The sequence below is a fragment of the Corvus brachyrhynchos genome, unplaced genomic scaffold (genome assembly GCF_000691975.1).
Source record: "Corvus brachyrhynchos isolate BGI_N302 unplaced genomic scaffold, ASM69197v1 scaffold231, whole genome shotgun sequence".
NCBI classification, from domain to species: Eukaryota; Metazoa; Chordata; class Aves; order Passeriformes; family Corvidae; genus Corvus; species Corvus brachyrhynchos.
This window is the reverse complement of record NW_008236177.1, coordinates 903,675-927,841: the sequence shown is the minus strand read 5'-3', so window position 1 is coordinate 927,841 and position 24,167 is coordinate 903,675. Positions and strand designations below refer to the sequence as shown.

The 24,167-nt window shown below is 34.7% G+C and overlaps 1 protein-coding gene across 1 annotated transcript in view; it reads right to left on the bottom strand.

Moving 5' to 3' along the window:
- Positions 1–24,167, bottom strand: part of NCAM2 (neural cell adhesion molecule 2) — a 145,618-nt gene that overhangs the window by 106,052 nt on the left and 15,399 nt on the right. Inside the window, exons 5-8 of the mRNA XM_017732672.1 lie at positions 22,186–22,323; positions 17,837–17,954; positions 13,486–13,646; positions 5,513–5,658 (exon numbers count right to left, since the gene is read on the bottom strand). Coding sequence (XP_017588161.1) covers positions 5,513–5,658; positions 13,486–13,646; positions 17,837–17,954; positions 22,186–22,323 — 563 coding nt within the window. The remainder of the gene's footprint in view (positions 1–5,512; positions 5,659–13,485; positions 13,647–17,836; positions 17,955–22,185; positions 22,324–24,167) is intronic.

Genomic DNA, 24,167 nt, shown 5'->3' with positions numbered 1-24,167 from the left:
CTAGGTTGTTTAAGCTTTTAATACAGAAGCGGTATTAAATTTTACATTTTCTTGCCCTTTTGTCTCCTTTAAATAATCAAGAACTTTGTCTCTGCTCACTTAATTCCTTCCCAGTAGAAAGTGACCCTAAGGTTTTACTAAAAGGAAAAAGGTACAGAATTGAGAGAATTCTGAGCTAGTGTAATACCAATGCAGACAGCCATCCACACAACATGGATACATCTGTCTCTGTGTATGTACAGGCATTTGGGTCTACTCTGAGTAACAGATAATTTACCTTCTATCCCAAAAGAGGAGTAAGTCTGAAGGGCCCTCTGGTCATGTGGCTAACATTTAGTATTGAGTTGTCAATACAGCCAATACCTCAAAATAATTACTAGCTTAATTTTTGGCTTCATTTACATATCACTGCAGACATTGTTACCTAAAGGAGTGTGTGGAGCTCAGATGACTGATTGAGCTACCTGAGAATTTGGAAATATCCACACTGGCTCACAGCTTTCCTGCTTCCTCAGGTCACCCAGGAAAGCTGCTCTTTCTTTCTAACTGAATACAATCCTACTCCTCCAAAATCAATCTTCTTGCTCAAATACTGTCACCGCCCAAAACTGCACACTTTAGTTTTAGCTCCCTCTAGTTACTGAAGTGTTTGTCCCAACTCCATACTAGTTAGCTGAACATGCCGCAGAGACGATGAAGGAACACCAAAATGTATTCAGATTTCCATGAATCAGGTGGCTCCTGAAATTCTATTATTCAGTGCTCATATGTGGCCCTTTATCTGCTTATGTCACAGGGTATAAACCTCTATATTCTCAACAGCACTACTTACCTAACATTTAAGTGACCCTGTTGGTCAAGTTCATTTATTTACCTTCTTCCAGTCACAATATTCTTGCTCTCTAACTTCATAGTCTTAATATATGAAGCCAAATAAAATTCATTTGGGGCTAAAATCAAAATAGAAGAGAACTTTGATGCCTGATTGAATTGTTTGCAGAGTGTTTCAATTGCATAATCAAACACAATTGTGGCTGGCTACATAAATTGTTCTGGCTTGCAGGCCTGTGCCAATATTGCAACAACAAAAGTATTCTATGATATTGTAAGTAGAAGCTTTTCACACAATATGTAGGTGAAACAGGTTATAACAATTTTCTCCACTTCAGCAGAGAGATTGGCCTTGTACATTTTCCAGCTATTCAAAGGAGAGCTATTTACAAAGAGCAGGATTTGTATAGCTCAGAAAAATAAAGATATCTCCTGGAATCAATAAAAATACCCTAGATACATTTGTGTTTTCTGTGATTAATTTCAAATAAAGACATGATCCTTGATGAGCAAGAATTTAACAGGGCTCACATTGCTGTTTCAAAAGAAAGACAATATGTTTCCTACACTGTAGGACTGCTTCTTTTTGTGCAGGGACAAACAACATAAACAAGAAGCAAAAAAAAAATCAGATTCTTTTTATTAACATTTGTAATAGCTGAAGTGAAGTTAATAGGCTTGAGAAAAAAATAGACTTGACCTTTCAAAGAAAAAGATTACCTTTGCCTATTTCCTGATCATGAAAACTATGAAAAACTCTACAAGCTCCAAATATTTATGATTTGCATGCCAATAGAAAGTGAATTCAAACTTGGAAAACAACTTAATTATTAGTCTCTGAATATTTGTTCTCGTAATACTGAACTCTGCAATATTTAGAAACAATGTAATAGGAAATTTCACAGGGAGCACCAGGTTATTATTGCAATGGGAGAAAGCAGAATTCAAACTGTTTCTGAAGTGTTCACTATAAAATTAAAAAATCACAGATTGGGTTTTCTTTGGGGGTACAAGGAGAATAGTATAAGGTGTTTAAGAGACATTAATTGAATCTGTATTACACAGAGTACAAAGTACAGTAAAATACAGAGTATAAAATCCTATCTTAAATCCAACACACAAGTTGCAACTGGAACATCTCTGTATTGCTTCCTTTCATTCATTTTATGTGTTTAGATCGTAAATTCCTCAGGGTATGCAGCATATGCCTCTTTGGACACATGCTGCATACCATGGAGCCGCTGTCTCGTATCAAGCCCCATCTGTTATTGTAATTTGTATTCTAAAACAGGGCTTGAAATGGTAATTACCAACAGTGTTGATCAGCATTCATATTTCTGCTAGAATTAGATATGATGAAAGTGGGGCATTAAACTCTGCCCTCACACTTCTGCAGTATACATAGGAACCAGCGACAATTTTGTATCAGCAGTCAGGATGTGTTGTCCTTCAGGGATGTGTGTAGAGATGTATGTGCATGTCCAAAATCCATTTCATAACTGATTATGCCAAATCAAATCCAATCACTGTCTTTCCTTCTGTTCTAGAAAAAGCAACCCTTCTCCTGCCTCCTCTTTTTACTGGGAAAAGGGCCAGGCCTGCTGGATGCACAGTGGTCTGCGGGAATGTGCCATTTCAAATCCCAGCTGAAAGAGGCACAGCAAGGTTGGCACATCAGTGCAAGGACAGGCAGTGCTGGGGAGTCGGGGACTGGAAGGACAGAGGCAGAATACGTGAACCAAGCAGAGAGCTTTATCTTGACACTGAAACAGCAGAGGAAGCTGTGGCCTTGGATTAAGCCTCCATTTCCATTTTTAAACCTCTAGTGGTGAGACAGACACCTTCCAGCATACATTGCCATTCATTTACTCAGCCTTACCCACCCCCATGTATTTATGGGCTATACAGCCACAGAAGGATTACAGAGGTCATCTAATGTGACCTTCTGGAAAACTTTTCATTTAACTTTCAAGAGAAGTCAGAGGAAAGGGAAAGACCCCTTTATTTCAAATTCTCAATGAAAGAGAGACCACACACTGTGTGGTAGATTGTTCTAAGAGCTAAATGATAAAAGGAGAGAGGAAAAGGCTTCTTTGCTTCTGGTTTGAACTCACTTGGCTTCAACTTTCAAATACACACATCTGAGGTACTGAAAATCCTTTATCAAAGCTGTATTTTCCAAAGAGATAATTATAGTGCTCATACTCATTAATATTATCCTCCTTAAGCCCAGCTGGGTTACTTCTTTGATCTATGACTTTGGTGCACATTTTCCATTCTTTTGGACACAATAATTTCAAAACTCAGGAAAGCCTATGTCCCAGTTATAAGATCTATCATTGGAAAGAAAACATTTTGAATCCATGCAGGCTCAGAATGATCTCACATTCATCAGTCTTCCTTACTCACATGAGGTATGTTTACATTTTAGCAAAATAAGAAGCATTTGATTGAGGAGCTACATGCTACAATTAATAAAAGTCAAATTAAAAAAATAAGAACAGCACTTTCTGTGTTCTTTTGATGATCATCATGTTAATATTATCACTTGAGCAGTTCTTCCATCTTCTGTGGAAAAAAATAATCCCCTAAAGATACTCTTAATTCAACAGAAATGATTAATAAGGTGCAGTCTATATCAAAAAAACTGGCCCAAAAATTCAAAATATGAATTCCTTGAATAAAGATGATCATTTTTATGTTTATGCATAATTTATGTTGTTGCATGATGGGGTGTTACTTTAAAAGTTGTCACATATAAGGAATATTTTCAATTTAAGACTATGTTCTATGTTGCTCCCCCTCAATTTTTTCAATTCACCTTTTCCTTCTCTTTCTGTGTGCAAAACACTGCTGTATTATTTAACAAGTAGTCAATAATTGTTAAAAACTGCCAGTTTTGTTCCCTATTCACCTAATTTGGTAGGAGAGCACAAGCCAAGCCTTTGGCAGCCCAGAGCAGGAGGACCATGGGGCAAATGTAGCAGCATATTTTATAGCTCAAGAACATATTCAGTATTTCAGAACATTTATTCAAGATTCAGCAAAAACTCTCCCATGAGCAACACACAGTTCTTTCTTTGGCAAGAACAAAGGAAACCACATAACTGTATTTATTCTCATTCTTTTTATCTTTCACACAGAGTCTGTCAGCACACCAGTAGGAAGCGAATATAGATTTTCGTTTGGTTGTCAGTATTACTGAGTTGAACCACAGTTCAGAGAGTACTCCAGCAACATGTCTGGACAGTTTAACCACCTGCAGCTGGAATTAAGAACATAAGACTGCCTTATATAAGCACTGGATAGATTTCAGGTTTCAACTGCACCAACATTTTTGAGCTTCTTTCTGCTATTTTGTCTCATTTTCAATATCTCATCTAGAAAGTTATTTTGGGAACATTTCAAACATAAGTGAGTGGCTAACATTTGTAACCTTTGAACAAAGCGTAGTCTTTGCGAGTCAGAAAGATGACCTTTAACTTGAAATATTTAAGGAAGAGAGAACCTGCTTTGTCTTAATGCAAAACTATTAGAAAAAAAATAATATATAAATACTGCTATATTGCTCCAAAGTGGAAATCACAGAACAGGAGAATGGTAGACAGAGCTTCACATAAACTGCCTCAGTTCCAGGAAAGGTCAAGTCAGAGACTAGACCAGACCAGACATTCTCCTTTAAAACACAAATAGTGAAAGTACATAATTCCTTAATATACAGCATTCCCTATAAACTAAGTGATGTACTATGTATCTAACTCCCTTTGTGGCATGATTGCTATATAGGTTTTCACCTGTGCGTGTTCTTTAAGCAACAACTATGAATATGCAAGAATAAGGTATTTTCCTACATAATTATCTGGAATAAAAATTATGAATTAGTTATCAAGAAAGATGGTATCTCTTGCTTTAACCACTACAGAGAAATTCTGTAGTCTGTGTCAGGAAATTAAGAGGAAAACACTTGCTCAAATATTAAAATAATTATTAAAAAGGGAAGTAGAAGAACTCTGTAGAAACACAGCTTGCTGCAAGCATAGTCAGGAATAACATTACACCATTCCCTTTTCATTTCACCATTCCACATAATTATAGCTCTTGTTCCCACAGTAACTGACTTTCTCCATTGTCATACTGCAATCTTTCTCTACTCAACTTACTTTTGAAATAAAATATGAAAATGGGGAAACAAAATGGAAAAATAGGCTCAGTTTGTCCTCTGTGAAAGGAAGAAATCTAAGGAGAGAAAAACAGGCAGAAAAAAGGAGAAGTGGGAAATAAAGAACTACAAAGTACTCAGATTTTTTTAATTTAAGCTATCTTTAAGCTCCACTTTATTTTGAGGATTACTGGACAGAATCCAAATTTACTGAAGAAGGGCTATGTGTAGCCATAATGATCAAGATTAAATTGAAACCATTATTAAAGATTATGTATGAAAATTTAAGCTACAGAGATGAATTTCCTTTCAGCATTTAATTGCTTTTTTCTTTTCCTTTTTTTAATTCAAAATTTAGAATCTCCATGTCTCTCTTACTGCCTTAGAAAATAGCAATTCTTTCTAATTCCAGAGGAATCTAGAATTAATCTAGATTCTCTAAATTAATTTTCTGCTTATAAGAGAAGAAGATTAGGCAGACAATATATATTTAGATATTTTATATATTAGAGGTAGATTTACCTTGTCACCTTCAGAGAAAGTCATTCCATCAATGGCCCTTTTCCAAGTAATCTCTGGGACAGGTTCTCCTTCTGCTTCACAGATGAGGGTTGCTTTCCCATTCTCAAATGTGGTTTCATTTTTAAGTTGTATTATTTGAGGCTGCACTGTTAAGAATACAAATTGCATTACTGATCCTGCACAAAGAATGTCATATCACAATCTGTGTTTAAAACCATCTTATTTTTGTCAAAGAACATTTCTTTCTTTCTTTTTTTTTTGTTGTTTTTTTTTTTTTTTTGTTTTTTAGGATTAACTAAAGTTTTAATGTTACTATCTATAAAAGCAATTAACTTTTCTGACCTCAAGTTGCACAGCAACCATTTCTGTATGCCCCATGACCTGGACATCCTGCTTCCTTGCTAGGGTAGAGTGGGATGGGTCTTGGCTTATCTGGCTTGGTGGCTGGGTTTATTTCCCTTAGGAACAAGCTGCCCAGGAGACTGTGGAGTCTCCCTCCTTGGAGGTAATCAAAACCCAGCTAGACTTCTCCTGAGATGCCTACTCTTGTTGACTCTGGACTAGATGGTCTCCAGAGGTGCTTTCCTATCTTAGGCATTCTTTGATTCTATAATAACCTGTGTTTGTCTTCAAATGCATATTATTCAGAAACAAAATTAGGAATTATTACCATTCTTTGACTTTGATCTTTAGCAATGCTTCACTGGCCTACATCAGTTACAGAATTTAACAAAATCCCCCAACAACACATTTCACTGGTATTAACACTATGGAGAACTGAAGAGTCCTCTGATATAAAGGTGTTCATCCTCACTAACCAAGTAAACTGGTAGTAAGATACATTGTAAAAATTCCAGATATTGTTTGCATTCTTCAAATCATTCCACATTATAGCCTCAATTACATAGCAGCTACATCTCTCTATCTATACTGTACCCTATATTACATGGGAACACTTTTACATGGAGGATTTATCTGTACAATATCACACAAGAACTCTGCATTAGTACTGTATTAGTGCATAGAATATTACTCTCTTCCATGACATTCAAGTATCTTCATTAAATTTTTTTTGGTTCTATATAGTACCTCATATATAATGATTAATAAGTTTCTCTGAACCTATTCCCTTTATACGTTGAAGAAGACACTCATCCCCCTGGAAAACCTAACATGCAATCCTGTAATAAGAATATAATTTGATAGGTTTACACCCAAAAGCAATGAATAAAATTTAATTAAGAGAATCAAAATTTGGCAGCTCTTAAGATTGACTTAATTCAACTTTAAGTATATTTGTTGAAAGCAGTGTATTTTCTAAGCAGTTTTTCTGAGCTTTGTTTTTGAGGAAGCATTACTATAGTGTACTCCTTATGAAATAGAAAATAAAGAGATGTAATTTGTTTTCCAACAGGGTTACTAAAGTGTATGCTATGCAGAAGAGAAATATTGGCTTATGTTTATGGTTTAAAATGGGAGAGATAATCATTCAGGTTGGAATGGATGTCAGGAGGGCTTCTTGACCAACCTCCTCTTCAACACAGCATCAACAGACCCTGTTCAGGTCAGATTGCTCAGGGATTTGTCGAGCACTATCTTGAAAAATGTCAAGAACAGAGACTAGACAACCTCTCAGCAGCCTGTTGCACTGCCTGGCTGTCCTGGTGAAGAGTGTTTTCCTTATGTCCAGTCTCCTGTTTCATTTTATGACTCCTCCTTTATAAGCATTGTCTCCCAGATGCTACATTCAGCATCACCAAGAAGAATAATAAAAACAGGTCCAAACTTACTACCTGTAGGCACATCACCTACCTTTTATCCATTCCCTCCACACAATTCTTGGTCTCACTTCTCATTCCTTTTTTCCATATTCCTTCTCCTGCTTCTCTACTGTCTGTTTTACCCTTGACTATTATGAATAAACTGTTGTGTGTTTACTGCACAGAGATGAGAAACAAGTAGCATTTTACCTGAGAAAGCACTGAATTAATATCCTGCTTCATTAATATATAATCTACAGTGAGTGACATGTTGTGCAGAAAGAAAACACCCTGAGTGATCAGGAGTTCTTGAAATGTCAACTGGATCCAGAGTTATTGGAAGCAGTAGAAGGTAGCGAGCAAATCATTACAGCAGGATATCAATTTGGCCAAGAAAATACAAAACTCCTCTGTGGTACAACAAGGAATGTCAGTGGAAAGACCTAAAAAAACCTCCAGAATCTGAGATAAAAGATAATTATGTCAAACTTCAAAATATCTTCAATTATTACTCTCACTTTCAGGACCATTCAAATGCCTATTAAATATTTCACCTTGGCACTCAGGCCCTCTATTTCTACAGCCATATCACCTGGCTACAACATAATGTGTTCTATCCTTTCATTCCTTTGATATACATTCATCCCCGGAAAAAAGGAAAGAGCTACAGCAGACATAAAACTTTTTTTTGTTTGTTTTAGAGGGATCATATATAGTATTTTATGCCAGAAATTATCAAAAATTATAATTATTTCCATCAAAATGAGTTCCCCATCTGGACAACATGACAAACAATATAATTTGCTCAAGATGATGCACGTTCCAAAACACAAAAATAACTCTTAACCTTAGAGTTTTTCTGAATTCCTTTAAAACCTTCTTCTAATGGATCACTACAAGACAAAAAGTTTTAGCTTGACATTTTAGACAAGAGTACCTGACATTTAAAGGAATAAGCACTGATTAATCATCAAATACATCTAGCTGACAGTTATTACTTGGAAGAAGAGAGCTCATATGGGGGATATTATTTAATTAATTCATTTTTGTAGGTCACAAGTCATAACTTACTATTGACTAAAAATTTTTACACTGTTTGAATACTTTTCAATGACATTTTGGACATTGGAAAATACTAAAATACATTTGTGTACATGTAAATAAAACTATTTGAAAATGCCAAGAGTAGTATTGATAGGAATATTGAAACAGTAATCTCCCCCACCCTCCCGCCTCCCATTTTTTGACTGTTCTTTCTAAATTGATAAGGTCATTCTCAAACAGAATTGGTATTTGCTCGTTGTATTCTAGAAAATGTGAAGAAAATAAAAATATAGAGCCTTGGAATACAAATTCTGGAAGCCTTCAGGTTTTTCCTGATTTCTTCAGTTAAAAATATTGAAATATAGATGTTGTGATGTACTTTAAACATTTGTAAGCTAAATGACCTGGATGAAATGAAAGAATGCTTGAATCTAGAAAGGAGCTAAACTTCATAAAAATTATTTAAGCTAAGGAACTATTATTACTTGACATGCATTGTTAAATATGAACAGAGTGATGCTGCCAAATAAAGAAACAACATTTACTGGTTGAAAAGTTTGTTTTCTGAGCCAAGAAGGTTGTTCTTAATTTTTCTAACACTTCCTCAGTAAACAAGTTTCTCTCAGATTCCTTCCTCTGGATTTGTCTCATTGCTGTGCACGTACAGCCTCCCCATAAAGCTTACGAGGAACGTGGATGGCAATCTGAGGGTTTTGCTTACAATCAGTTTCTTGGAAAAGGTACAGAATTTAATGAATTCAGAGTGCTACCCATACCTTTAAAAAAGAGTTTCATCAGACTTGGGAAGCAACACATTTATAAAGCTTGAGATAGTCCTGCTTATGTCTCATCAAAAGAATTACTTGAAACAGTTTGATATTGATACAAACATGTTTGTACTGGTGAGAGGTCTAATGTGTGTCTGTATGGTTGCCCTATTAATCTCTTGATTATTATATCCCAGAAGGAATCATACCTTCCTGCTCTCTTCCAGCACAGACACATTTGAATCAGGTGGCAAAACTGCAACCTCATCCTCCTGGAAACTCCTGGTACAATTTGAACTTAGAAAACAAGCTAGAGCCCAACATGAAAATATCTAAGAAAGAGATTCCAGGAATTTGATTCCTTACATGATAAGGATTCACACACATACCAGTATGAAATGCTGACTTAGTGCATCGTGAACCTGATCTCTTCAGATGGTACTACTGAAACATGTTAAAATGCTATTACTACTTCACACTCAGAGGGGTTCAAGACTTGTCTTCTTGATGTGTCATCAGCTGTCATCACTGTCTTTACAGATTGGATCTTTTTTATTTGAAAAATTAGAAGTATTCCAAAAAGTTAAGGAAGTAATAAGGAGGAAAAAGAATGCAGAAAACCTGTGAACTTTCAACATTACAGCTGTAACTGTTGACTTGTAATTTGTGAAGTTGTATTGGTGAACTTCATAATATCTGAATTAAAATAACACAGATAGCTCCATACACAGATCCATGGGATTCTCCTTCTAGAGACACCAGTGAATTTATGTGAAGAGCTTCCATATATGTATAGAATAGCTTCTCAGGACAAACAAAATAAACCACAAAACACATATAAATCTACTTAATAAGCTCAAAAGAAATTTAATTAGGTATGCTCCAGGCACTATAAATGTAAAAGGAATGCAGCATTAAGACTGAAAATAAGGGAAAAATTTAGACAACTTCTCACCCCAGTCTCAGAGACACAATACAGCCTTTTTGGTTCCAAGACAAATGGATTTTGAGGGTCTAAATTGATGTAAAAGCTTTGAATTTTAGCATTTGGAACAAACTCAGGAGGGGTAAGATAGGAGAGGTCCATTATATTTCCTCCTATCTGGTAGATGACAAAAAATGTATTAATAATTACATATAGTTTCTCAATAATCAATAAAAATTACATTGAACACAGTTAAAAAAACTTTTCCACTATACAACATTCAGATTATACTTAAAAAGGCATCTAGAAAATAAAAATAATATGTGTTTAAACTATGCATTACTTACAAAGTATCTTTTGTAATGCTTTTTGAGGTATTCCCTCATTTGATTTTTGTGAAGTCATTTGTCAGAACCCACTGAAATGCCAATGAAATACTTTTGTAATAAAATATTACTCAGACTGCCCTCTCACTGATTATGTAGGTAGAACACCTATATCATAGAGAACGTCAAATTAACTTATACTAGAGCGCCCTCTAAACATTTTATCAATTCTGATTAAAGAAATAATATTTTTTATTTCTAAGAAAATAAATTATTAAACATAGCAATTTATCTTTCTGTGGCCCAAGTACAGAAAAGAGAATACTTGTTGAAAACCTCAACTCTAAGTATCATCACATTGTATAACCTAGCATTTGAGTGATAAAGTAGAAATAAGCAACTAAAGAGCAAACAAAATGAAAATCCTAGGAACATAAACACTATTCATATTAAGCATGAATATGTCTTTAATTAAAGCTAATTTTCTTTCATTTAGTCTGATTAGATTTTTTTATTCTAAATGAAGACTACTACCATCACCTCGGAGAAGGAATAAACATAAATGAATTTGAATTAAAAACCTTAGCACAAATTCTAAGCATTAATCTGGATGAGATCTTTTAGGTAGCAATTGCTAATGATACAGAAAAAGTTATAGCAGATAAGAGGATGACAGAGAGAGATCTTCAAATCATACCAAGAAAGACTGAGGGAAACAGGGCTTTTTCTCTCTTTTTAGAACAAAGCACAGATACAGATCAACTGGGGAGGGCAGGGTATGTGCCTATAGATTTCCATGCACGTGTTAGTGCTGCAGGAAAACTGTCAAGAGTAAGAATTTGGTATCAGAGGAAAAATTTTAGCACTGACACTGAAAAATCCTCCAAAGTTAAACTAACGAATCTAGGTCATAGGAAAATATGTAGCTATTACATGGCACTGAGATGAGTATATCTATTCAAAAGTCCTGCATTCCTGAAAGTTTAAGTGCTGATTTCTATAATGTTACTATTATTTTTATTGCATTATGGTTATATTACTGTTATTACAAGTTTCAACACTGCCAGAGCCCTGTTGTAGAAACAGTAGTCTTTGCCCCAAAGATTTGCATTGTAAATTAAAATTAAAGATAGCAGGCATGTGAGACAAATAAGCTAATGAAGTGGGAAATAAAAATGCAATTTAATTGGTCAATTTAACATAAACTAGTTGTTTGTGTACCATTTAGCTATAATAACCAGCCATCTGCCTTGTCATTTTCAGACTGCAGATTTTTTTTTGACACATTTAATGGAAAAAGTATAAGTAGTTGTTGGCTGTATATATGTTTATAAACAGGCATTTAACCTGTGTGAAAGAGACAAAAGTAAAGTTTATTGTAGGAAAAATTAAAACCCTACTTCACTATAAATTAGCTATAACCACTCAGGACAGAGATGTGGAAGACACTCTACAGAGTTCTGTGGAAACTTAAACATAAGAAATAATTTTCCATGCCAGAATGAAAAGATGCAAGAAATTTAGGAGTTTAGGATGTCAAGGAAACATTAAGGATGTGTAGGTTCATAATGGATTAAACCAACTCATAGTATCTACTAAACGTTAAGATTTAGCTTTCCATGGAGTCCCCAGAAAAGTGGTTGTTAAAAGATGAAAGAATGTATATAGGAAATCCTCAGTCTTAGGAGACACCAGTGTCTCCTTTTCCCTATCCCTTTCATTAAAAAGTTTCCTTGCTCTAGGCAAAAGCTAAGTAAATTTCCATCACACTTAAAATTACTTGAGTAAAATACACACTTATTTCTGACTGAAACTTCCCTAAATTGGTATCAAAATTAGAAATTAATTTCTATTCCTTCAATTTATTTTTTTTAAAGTTTGGAAATATAGTTGAATGAAATATCCCAGTTTTCCAAACCAAGATGCTGTACTTCTTGAGGCTGGGATGACATTTAAGATTTTATTCCATCTTCTTTCCTTTGAAAAGAAATTGAGAATAACTCTCAAGTACCTCAGAACAATAGCCCAATGGTTAGGCAATCCACCTGGAGTACAGAGCTGGAGACAACACAGCATAAAGTTTCTCGAAGAGGAGACAGTGGGATGCATGTGAACACAACCATGTTCACCTGACTCCATGGCTTCAGTCTCAGGCTCCCAGATCCCCAAAGCCAGCATTATACAATCCAACACCTAACCTCTTCAATGTAAATTATCAGATTACTCTCTCCTGTTAGAACTCTTTCACTTTGTATTATTAGCTTTAGCTGAGAATTAATGTTAAACATTTAATATTTAATTTTTCTTTTTCCTTTTTTTAAAACGTTAATTTCCCCTGACCTAAGTATGGCATTTAACTGTTTAAATAGAAATTATCTTTCTCTTTACTACAAGCTACATTTAATGTAAAAAAACCCCAACACATTCATTTTTTGTAGGTTTTTCATAAGTAAGTTACAGCCTTTTTCCTGCACAGTGATTGTGAGTGATGTTTTCTACATTCTCACAAATGCCTACTCTCATGAGGTTATATCTCAACAAAACTTCAAATAAATTATCAGTTCGATGTAAAGGAGGGAATCATTAACACAGACTGGGTGGTAGAGCATAGAAAGAAATAAGAGTTTGAGGTTATTACTTTTATCCTTTGAAGCTCAGGGCAGACAATTTTTTTGTGACTCCATCTGCAATCATGCACTTAAAAAATGTAAGTCAAGAAAGAAAAACAAAATAAAAAAACCAGGAACATCTCTGCATGGCATTGCCTTGCTAAAAACATTCACTGCTTAGAAATTAAAATGACCTGGTTTTCCCCCTTTCAGAATTTTCCCCTTTCTCCTTTTGGTTTTCTTGCAAGTAGTCAACTTCTAAACGAAAACCAGAGTGAATTAACTACTTAACACTCCATTGTACTGTATGTGAATAGCAGGCAGCAAATGCTGAGAACAACCTTTTCAAAATGAAATTCAGATGTAAAGGTTTAAGTAGCCAATGGGGAGGAAAGAATTTGTAAAATTATACAGAAAGCACTTTGCTGCACCAGTAGGCACCTTGCAGAAACACTATGTTACTGAAGATTGTGAATTAATCCCTCATTTCCTTACTGTTCACATTTTAAAAGGAAAGATGAACTATATTATGCAGTACTTACCAAAAACTTGAAGGAATGTCTGTTTTTTGTCATTTCCTGCCTTGTTTTTAGCATTACAAATATAAGGACCCGCATCAATATTTTTTATATCTCTTATTGTTAGTTGTGTATTGCTTCCTCTCAGGACATATTTTTCATTTTCTTCAATAAGTTTACCATTCCTAAAAAAAAAAAAAAAAAAAAAAAAAGAAAGGTATAAACCAAACACTAGGTTCCAGCAACAATGTGCTATGGAAGCATCAATATGCTGAAAATATTTAAGGGTCAGAGACTGTTCCTCCCCCAGCCTCAAAAATCACAATTAAATTTTCAGGTTATAAAAGATATATATGCATTAAAAATACTACAATACTTTTATTCTTAAATATTCAATGTTGAACTAATGTTAGAAAAATGGTTGTGGATAGGATTTTTACATATGGTTTATGCTCAAGGAAGGGCATAAGGAAATCGGTTATATATTGTATGTGAGGAACTATTAAAAGCGTAATGAAACTGTAACTACTGCATTTCACAGTAGTAACAATGTAGCAACTTATATAAAAAAATTAAATTACATTCACGTAGAGCCTATTGGCACATCAAGAACCCATCCAAATTATCTCCTCTCAGTTGTTGTTGGCTAGCCACAACTTAGCAAGCAGGCATGTCTCCAGATGTTAGAATGAGTTCTGACCAGATGGTACAGAAATAATAAAATCTGCAAGCAATTCTGTGGGCTGATTGAGGCTTGACTGGTCCATTTGAGCACCTTGGCCTACACACAGGTGCTTTTTCAAGAGGGCATTACTCAAATATTCTATTCTATTCAATATGCCTGGTTTAGGACATCTAATTTTATTTCAAATTTGAGCAACAATGATTTCCATTTTATTCTCATATAACAATAACTAAATATATTTCATATTCTCCTAAATCATATTTTCTCTAAAAGTGTGGATACTGCTTATTTCTTGGGAGAATTCATACCTGTTAGTAGGAGTCCCCTGATATCTATATAGTTTGCATTTTAGTAACACTTTTTTGTAAATAACTCTAGTCCACCTAGTTACCAATTTCAAGACATTATTATGATACTTGTTCATTTCCTTTCCAAAGCAAATCACAGAAATTGTTTTATAGAACAGGAAAGGCCTAATTTTCCATATTAGATAGTCTCACAGAAAACCAAACCAAACCAGAACAAAGAAACAAACAACAAAAAACCCACTCAAACCCACTACACAACAACAAAGAAAGAAACAAACAACAAAAAATCCCAAACAACCAAAAACCCCCTAGTGATTTCTTTTAGGACAAAAAAGTCTATATTCAAGGTTAGAAGTAATTTCCAGGTACCTGTTTTCACAATCATTGATATCTATGGCAGTTTTTCAGCAGAAATGCGATTATGAGCATTTCCCTAGACCCTCTAGTGAACAGATTTATATTGATGCTGATATTGGATAACAGGAAAACATGGAAAACGTACTTAAAGTAGATTATTTCCTTTGTAAGATCATTTTACGTCCTGGCAGCAAAGACCAGGAAATTGATCTGGCTAAACTTTACAGTGTAAATTATCTCCACAGCTATAAACAATGTTTTCAGTAGGACTATTCACACAAGTAAAGATTTCCAGTTCATGACCTGTAGCTACATTAGGATCTTTATCTTTCAGTCCTAGCTAATTTAATTCCATTAGTGTACTGCTTCTCTGAAGGTTATGCTTTACATTAATGTAATATCAGCTTCAACAGAGATACCAGTTATATGGAAAAAGAATTAGATTCTCTTGGTCCACAAAATAGCAACAAATATATATATATATATATATATATATATTAAAAAAAGCAGCAACTAAACTTTGATGACCTTTCTTCTTGACAAGGTATTTCGAACTGACTGATTTTTATAAGTGAACTCAAGCATTTTTTGAGAAAAATTGACACAATAGTTCAGATGCATCTATTTTAAATTGATCAAATCTAAATACAATCTTTGCTGTGACCAAAGATTGTAATCCTTCCAAAATATTATTAAAACTTTATCAAATTCAAGACATAATTCCACTTGTTTATTAAAATAGAAACACACTAAAATTGATGTTAGTGCCAACTTTGTTTCAACATCAAAAAAGCACACTGAAGAGGACAAAATAGGCAATAATTGGCCATTAATTCTCATAAACGGATTCAGTTATCTTCACAGTGGATGACAAGCATATTAATATTAGATAAATCAGTTTAGATAAACTTCCCTACCATTCACTGACAATGTTTTCTAGATTTTTCTCAAAACCAAGAAAAATTATGTTGATTTGGTTTTCCTATGCTCAGGCTAATTTCCAAAAAAACCCCATCTGAACTATTGTAGAAAGCCAGTGTCTTTATCCTGACATACTTTTTAGATAAGACCAAGGACAGATGAAGAGATCAGATGATTATGAATCCTTTTAATTGGCTAAATGAGTGAAAATGGACTTGAAAATTTCAGGACAGAGATTTAAGAAATTTGATGCAGAAATTTAGGACTGGAATACCATCTAGAATTGTTTGCTTCCTCTGAAAAAACAAGAATTTTTCTCCCCTCATCTTTTTTCCCTGCTTGCATATCAATAATAATAACCTGTCACAGGGATAAATGTTCTTTTTGACGTATCTTTTTATAAAATCTCAGTGTCAGCAAATAAAAAACCAAGAATATTTTCTACTGACAAGAATTTACACCCTAATCAGACAAAATTAAAAGAGAATCAAAGGGGGAAAAAAGCCAACCAAAAGGGAAGGTAGGCACATTAGCCAATATTCCTCATTATGAGATAGTTCCTGAAGGAGGAACAGAAGTTTGCACATATATGATTCAATATCCAGTCCACAAGGCTGAAAAGCTGCTGTAAAATCAGTACAAAAGGTATTTAATGAATGGTTTAAAAAAGTCAGCTTTTCAAGGGCTGTCGAACCAAAGGGAAATCCTTCAGTGGGCTCTGATCAATGGATATAGACATAAGTGTCTCCCCAAGACACTTGGCCTGTGTATGCACTATATTTATAAAACACTGAAAAAATCCTACAACTGTTAATGGAGATATCCACAAATGGTGGAAATTTATGCATTCTTTCATAATATATACCATAATGCTTGCTGTCTTACACCGAAGCCATTTAGAATAGCAGATTTCAGGCAACTCTTATGGATTTTGGTTAGATAGGAGAGATTTAAAAATTACTTCAAAGACATCAAATAAACATAATATGATTTGAATTTAAATAGGTTCTTTAATTTGGGCTATACATATTTCAGGGTTTTTTTCCTCATCTTCACTAAATTTTGAATTCTAAGCCACATTAAGTAATTAACTTTGCATTCTATTTATTTACATCTCCTGGGATTCAAATCACATAAGAGAAAAATTCAACTTCACAACTGACCTATGGCATAAGAAGATGAAGGTATCAGTCAAAGGAAGAGAACCTTAATCTAACATTGTTCAAAGGTTCCAAAGGAGATGAAGAATTCATGAAAATCGCTTCTATGCTCATTTCGAGAATGAAATGACCTTTTAATTCACTTGAAATAACATAAGTAGATGCAAATTATTCAGGTCTAAAATAGAAATGTGAACTGGTATGCGGTATTGAGATACTTGATATCCCAGGGCTGATGCATATCTTTGTTGAAATTGAAAGAACACAGAGTATATAGATATTTAAATTTTTACAAATGTTATATGGTAAGTGTTCCCAAACGACATAGCTCTACTATGCTCATGTCATTGATATAATGAAAAAAACACACATGAGATTTGAAAGCAATTCCTTTTCCAAAGTATTTTATACTTTTAAAATGACATTAAGCTACACTGAAACTTATTCAATGAAACATTCCTGGGTCCTATAAGTGTCTAAATTCATACCTCTTTCTGAATCGCATTGAAATAGAGAGTTAAAGTTAGAATCTATTTTTACAGATGTGGAAAGTGTTATCTTTCTTTTATTAGTACTGCTGACCTGTATTGGCTACTTATTATCTGAGGCATTTATGTGCAAAAGTTCTTGTTAGGCTGTTCTTGTTTTTGAGATATGGACTTATTCCTTTTCCACTCACATATGAAGAAATCATGACAATATAGTATTTTTTTTTACTTTTTACATTTATCTCACTTGCTGGCAACCTGAGTGCAATGGAATTTGTGTGAGTCCATTCACTTATTAATGCTCAATCCAGCCTTAGCAGTTAGAATAGAAATGGACAAAAATTTCTCTTAAAATTCAGTAGAGAAATTAAGGTTGCACAGCTTAATGGATAGTGACAGAAAATCGGGACACATTAAAACAATGTGCCCTGATGTGTAGACCCTAACTGAACTTACCTGTACCAACTGATCTCTGGTGGAGGTGATCCAGTGGCTCTGCAGAACAAAGTTATGGCCTCTCCTCTATCTGCAGTGGCATTGAAGGATTTCTGTAGCAGAATGATTACAGGGGGAACTGAAAAATAGAACATTATGCCAAATGAATGAAAAAGAAAGTATTTTTGGTGTTTCTGGAGAAGTTTAAAATGCAGGCCAGGATTCTTTGCTAATTTGAGAATTTAGGGTTACAATTAGGGATCATGTTACAATGTGAATCATTGTTACTAGTATTTCTTTTCTTAAATAAAAGACTTAGTATTATCAGGACAGCTATAACATTTTTTTTTAAAGAATAAATTTTTGAAAGTCTTTTTCAGCAGTTCTTCAATTTTCTTACAGAACATTCTACGATGACTGAAGTTATAACTAACATGTAAGACAATATACACATAAGACATAAAACTACGTACTGATATTAGACAATGTTTTTAAAAGAAGGATCAGTATGCAGGAGTCTGGATTATGCATATTTAATTCTTTTTACTGAACTCCTGCATACTTCCTGGGCAGGAATATCACTGGGGCCAATGGATGAAATCTATTTGTATGTCCAAGAATTTAATGTTGTTCTAATAGTGACAAATGTTTTCTTAATTCTTTAATTCATTAATTCTTAATGGGATGAAGTTATTACTAAAATCATAACAGCTTGCAAAGAACCTCTACCCGACAGAAAAAATAGCAATAATATTTGAGACAGAACAACTCACAGGCTGATAGTTAACATATCTGTTTACATGTCTGCTTCCATTAACTAACAAGCAAATAGGAAGTGTTAAAGGCCAGATTGGATAGAGATCTGAGCAACTGGGTCTTGTAGAAGGTGTCCCTGCCCATGGCAGGGGTTTGAAACTAGATGATCTTTAAGGTGCCTCCAATCCAAACTACTCTATGATTCTATGAAATATACAAATAAAAACAATCCAAGCAGATTGGACAGAAGTTGATAGGTAGAAAAGAAGGAATGCCACAGAGAGTGAGATGAAAGGGAAAAGATTAGAGCTTCACAAAATAGAGGTCAGCTAGCAAGAACATCCTGTGAAATGACAGTGACTCAGTTATCCTTTTTAGCTTTACTCTTCACTAGAGAAAAGATGAAACAGGCAACCCAAATGAACTTGCTTTTAGTTTTCCATTGCACTCCACCAAATTTTTCTCACCCACTCTTGAAAATAAACTTTTATGCCTTTACACTTCTGAATCTTAAATATATCAAATTAATATAAAATCATGTATCAGAATTATCAATGATAAGTAATTCTGTGTTGTTATGTACTTTTCACACTTTTAAATGGTGTGTTTTATAGTGTTTCACAGATCACTTCTTTCCTATCTGAAATTGCATGGGCCATTACTCAGCATACAAAACCCTTCTGCTCTGCAACAGCAATCTATCAATCTCCAACAAAAAAACCCCAAAATGCTACTTAGAAAGCCTTTAACGCATTTTGGCTATTTCGCAGTGCATTCTAATGTCTAGACCTCAAATTATAGTTGGGAACACGAAGAGATAATTCTTTACTAGAAGCAGCAGGCTCTTCACTGTTCACCACTAAGAACTACAGGACTATGACCTGGTTCAGCGCACTAAAGTGCTTCAATCTTCCAAGAGATACTGCAATGACAATGAAATGAAATATTATTTTCCGTTTTCAAAAGTCAAATTTTATTTTTCTCATCATTATTTCAAGGAATAGACCTGGTTTTCTTTTTATTCTTGTACGTATGTAGGTTGAAGCTAAAGTGTGAACCTACAAGAGGAAAAGAGAAATGAAGATACACTGGCAAGTCTCCCACATTCCATACTTAAAGCAGAGTGGCAAAATTTAGTCCCATATAAGTGTAAACAATTCTCTTTGATTAATTTCAGTGAGCTCTGGATGGCTATTTCATTTGTGGAACTTCCCAGATAGTAAAGAAATAAATCTAAGTAGTAAATTAGGGAAAAATAATTAATAAACAAGAGTAGGGAAAAATAAAGAGAGACAAAAGAACATGTAGAAAACGAAATTTTGTTTACAGGAGGACTTGAATTCTTTCCTTCTCTGCTATGTCAACCATTTGTAACCAAAGAAAAGCCTAACATTTAGACCTCACTGTAAATATGAGTAGAAAATAAATGCTATCAAAACTTCAGTGTTGCAGGTAGAAAAGAAACATAAACATTAGATTTCTAAGAGATAATCCAGCTGTCAATTTATTACCCATTAGAACCTCCCAAAGATTTCCATACATTAGAAACTACCCTGATAACAAAGTTTGTTCCATAATTTATTTTTAATAATTTTTGAGTAAATTTGCAATCTCTTCATATACAAACTTTAATTAAAAAAAAAAACAAAAACCAAAACCTACTGTAATTAACATGCTGTGCCAGCTTTCATAAAGGATCCCTAAGTTCTTTTGTTACAGTTTAGCCTGCTTTGGAGACCTTACATACTTCTATCCTGGTTTAGTTGAAATCAGGACAGCTTTTTCATGTTGGACTCGATGGTCCTTGTGGGTCCCTTCCAATTCACCTTATTCTGTGATTCCTGTTATGTGTTTGTACAGATCTTGCATATTTCTGTAGATTCTACAGTCACTGTTACAAGATGAGTAAATAAACAGTGAAGCTCTGAATTTGAATAACTTTTACATACAAATACTTTCATGATAACATTTTCTTTTTATAGCAAGCTTAGATTATCCTCCAAAGTAAGTATTATTTCTTATTTCTCTTTTGGAAAAGGAGATGCAGTGGAAATATAGCCATGTAGCTTTTGGTGGTCTATAGACTCATCCTCCTTTTCTTTTTTTTTTTTTGGTTTTTTCCTTTCCTTTTTTGAATCCAATTCATTTATAGGCTTTCCCTTTCACTAAAAAACACTACAATTTTTCTTTTTTTCTGAATTTAATATTACTCTAAAAGCTATTTTGGACCAAGTTTTATCCGTTCAACTTTATGTAGGCAAACCTATGTATTACTATAAATAAAACAGGAAATAGTTCTTAATTGATGTCACTCTACATGACCAACAATGTCATAATCACTTATTTGGCAGCTCCTTCTCCTCCCAAGACTGAATTTTAGAGATGAGTGTTAACATTCTTGCCTAGAGTCATAATAAATGTATGAAGAACCAAATTTGTTTTTATAATTCATGAATAAATGATGTGAAGACAGACCATGGTTTGCAACCTAATGTTTTAGGTTAAATACAGACTCTCTTGGCTCAACTGCATATAAATACCAAATAGAAGTGAAAGGTAATTAGAAGGTGGATTCATATCCCTGTACATAAATAGCAGCAGAAGAAAAAATCATTTGGCTTTTTAAATACTACCAGATGCACTGTTGGAATTGTACATAAAAAGGAGTCGTGGTAATGCAGCACCAGAATGTACCACCTACAACAATCTAGAGAATTCTGCTTCAGACATTGCTGCTTGACAACGTGGACTAAGAAATACCTGTGCCAGAATCTGCTCTTTCTGCTGGAACTAACTGTGGATTCACCTTACATAATGACTTATGTAAACCAGGGTTTGCTGAGAAGGACCAGTCAAGGGCAGAGCATTTAAAGCTCCAAACCTAAGATGCACTGTGGCAGAATTTCACTGAAAAGCTGACATTAAACAGACTGCAGAGATAAAAAGTGCCCTTTATGAACTGTGTCCTTTCCAGGCAATGTATGAAGAGATTGTTATCTTTCAACAGGTCAATGCTGAGCTTAAGAGAGGTTGAGTTAAATGCTCCATCTTCTCTCAATTCATTAATTTTCCTTCTTAGAGGTTTATTATAAACTAATAAAATGTATAATGCAAATTTTCAGGTAACTCCTCTCATATTTTATTCGACAGAAATAAAATTTGAAAAAATCTGTAACTAAGACTGTTAATAAAATGTATCTGTGACTTTTGGGACAGCTCATAAGGTACATTAACACAGTGAAGGTGAATAATTATGAAAAAATAAAGTGCGTTTTTTTAAGAGTAAATGACAAAACACTGAAAAATGGAGTGAACTGAACTACTATAATCTGAAGTTCAAGTCTTGAAATAATTATTGTTCTGTAAATGATTAATAACAATTATCCATGCTTTACATATTTATATTTACTGATATTATGAAATGTAATGAATTCTATTTACACAGTATAGTAGGTTTTTTTTTCAATATTAAGTAATTACATTTATAGGAAACCAATACTAAACAGACAACACAATTATACTAACCAGTTTAATAAGGGATTTTTAGAATATGTTAAAATTGGCCATAATAATCAAATAAAGCAAGAAGTCAATTCACCAATTTTACTCCTTACCATTCACAATAACAATTATGTCCCGAAAGTCAATTTCTCCTCTTGCTTCCACTCTTCCTTCACATCTGTATACTCCTTCATCACTTTTATTGATGTTAAGAATTTGGAGGTTATTGTTGGCTAATACTGCAAATCGATCTAGAAATGAAAATAAGAAATTAAGTGGCAAAAATCAAGTAAATCAAGACAACATGAGGAACACTAACTTAAATGAGTAATATTTATTTTTTTTCTCTGTACAATCTGAGGGCTCAACGACAAAACATTTGTACATTTAAAAGTAAAATGTTAGCTGAAAAATTTGGGGTTTCCTCATTTCAAAATGCATTGAATTTCCTAAAATTCAATCCTGGTATTCCATTCATAATTTGCTACTTACTCCAAGGAGCAATCAACTGTAAGTTAAATTACAATTTATTGCAAAATGATTGGAATACTCACAGGCATTTTCACAGAATAACAAAAAGATTAAATGAAAAAAAAAACAACCTCAAAAATTAAATTGAGCAATTTATTATAAAATAAGCAACAAAATGCTGTTTCCCTCTCTGTCTGGACTAATCAGCTGACTTTGTGCCCATTCTACAGCCCAATGTTTAAGCTTGCTTGCCCTCCTTCCGTCCTCCTCTTCCTTTCCTCATTCACTCTTAGTCAACGAAGTATTTCACTACCCTCTAACACTTCACAGAAATGGGTACAAAGACATCACCCAAAATCAACCCCAAACCACTCTATCTTCCTCAGGCCAGCATAAACTGAAATTCAATAGACATTTTGAGGTGCTGAAGGGCACTGCAAAATCAGGCTCTAAAAGCCATGCACACACTTTCCTGCACATGCAGCAGCAAAATTATAATCTGCAGAAGTAAACTGGACCTGAACTTAATTTTTCCTCTCCTTTTTCACTGAACTAGTGTATTAGGTTTACATGTTGATGTGTTGGCCTCATGAAAGAGCATGTGGGAGGAGATACCCCCTTTATAACACATGGAAGACTCTATGCTGCAGCAAATTTATCCTGAACAACTGCAACCCACAGAAAGGATCCACACTGGAACTGTTACAGACTGACCACAGGCCCCATTCCCCAATCTCCCTTCACCCCTTGGGGTGGGTGAGGTAGAAGAGTGAGCAATGAAAGAGTAAAGTTGAGTCTGGAAAAAAGGAGAGGGGAGATTTTGCTTTAATTCTGTTTTTGTGTTTCACCATCCAACACTATTTAACTTGCAATAAATTCAATTAATTTTCCCCTCCATCAAATCCATTTTGCTAATGCTGGTGAGCATTCTCCCTGTCTTAATCCCAACACACTTTTTGTCTCATTTTCTCCCACTATTTTGTTGTATTTAGGTTTTTTGGCAATATTTTGGTACTGGGGTGATGCAGAAGAGGCTTCTTTGAGAAGTTTCTAGAAGTTTCACCCATGTCCTAGAGAGCCATTGCCAGCAGGCTCTAAGAAGGACCTGCCACTGGCTAAGGCCATCAGCAACAGTGGTAGCACCTCTGGGATAACAGATTAAACAAAGGGAAAAGTTACTGTGCAACAGCAACTGCAGCCAGGGGAGGAGTGAGAAGACATGAGCAGAATTGCCCTGCAGACACCAGGGCAGTGAAGAGGGAGGAAGAGGTGTCAGAACATAGATTCCCTGGCAGCCCATGGTACAAATCACAGCGAGGCAGCTGTGCCCCTGCAGCCCGTGGAGGTCCACAGGGAAGCAGAGGTCCACCTGTAGCCCCTGGATGACCTGGTCGGACCAGGTGGATGCCTGAAGGAGGCTGTGGCCCTGTGGGAAACCCGTGCTGGAGCAAGCTCCTGTCAGGACTTGTGAACACATGGAGAGAAGAACCCATGCTAAAGCAAGTTTCCTGGCCGGACTGGGATGCCCCTGGGGAACCCATGCTAGAGTGGCTCTTGAAGAACTGCAGTCTGTTGGAAGGATAGTTGAAGTTCATGCAGGTCTCCCCACTGGAGCAGAGAAAGA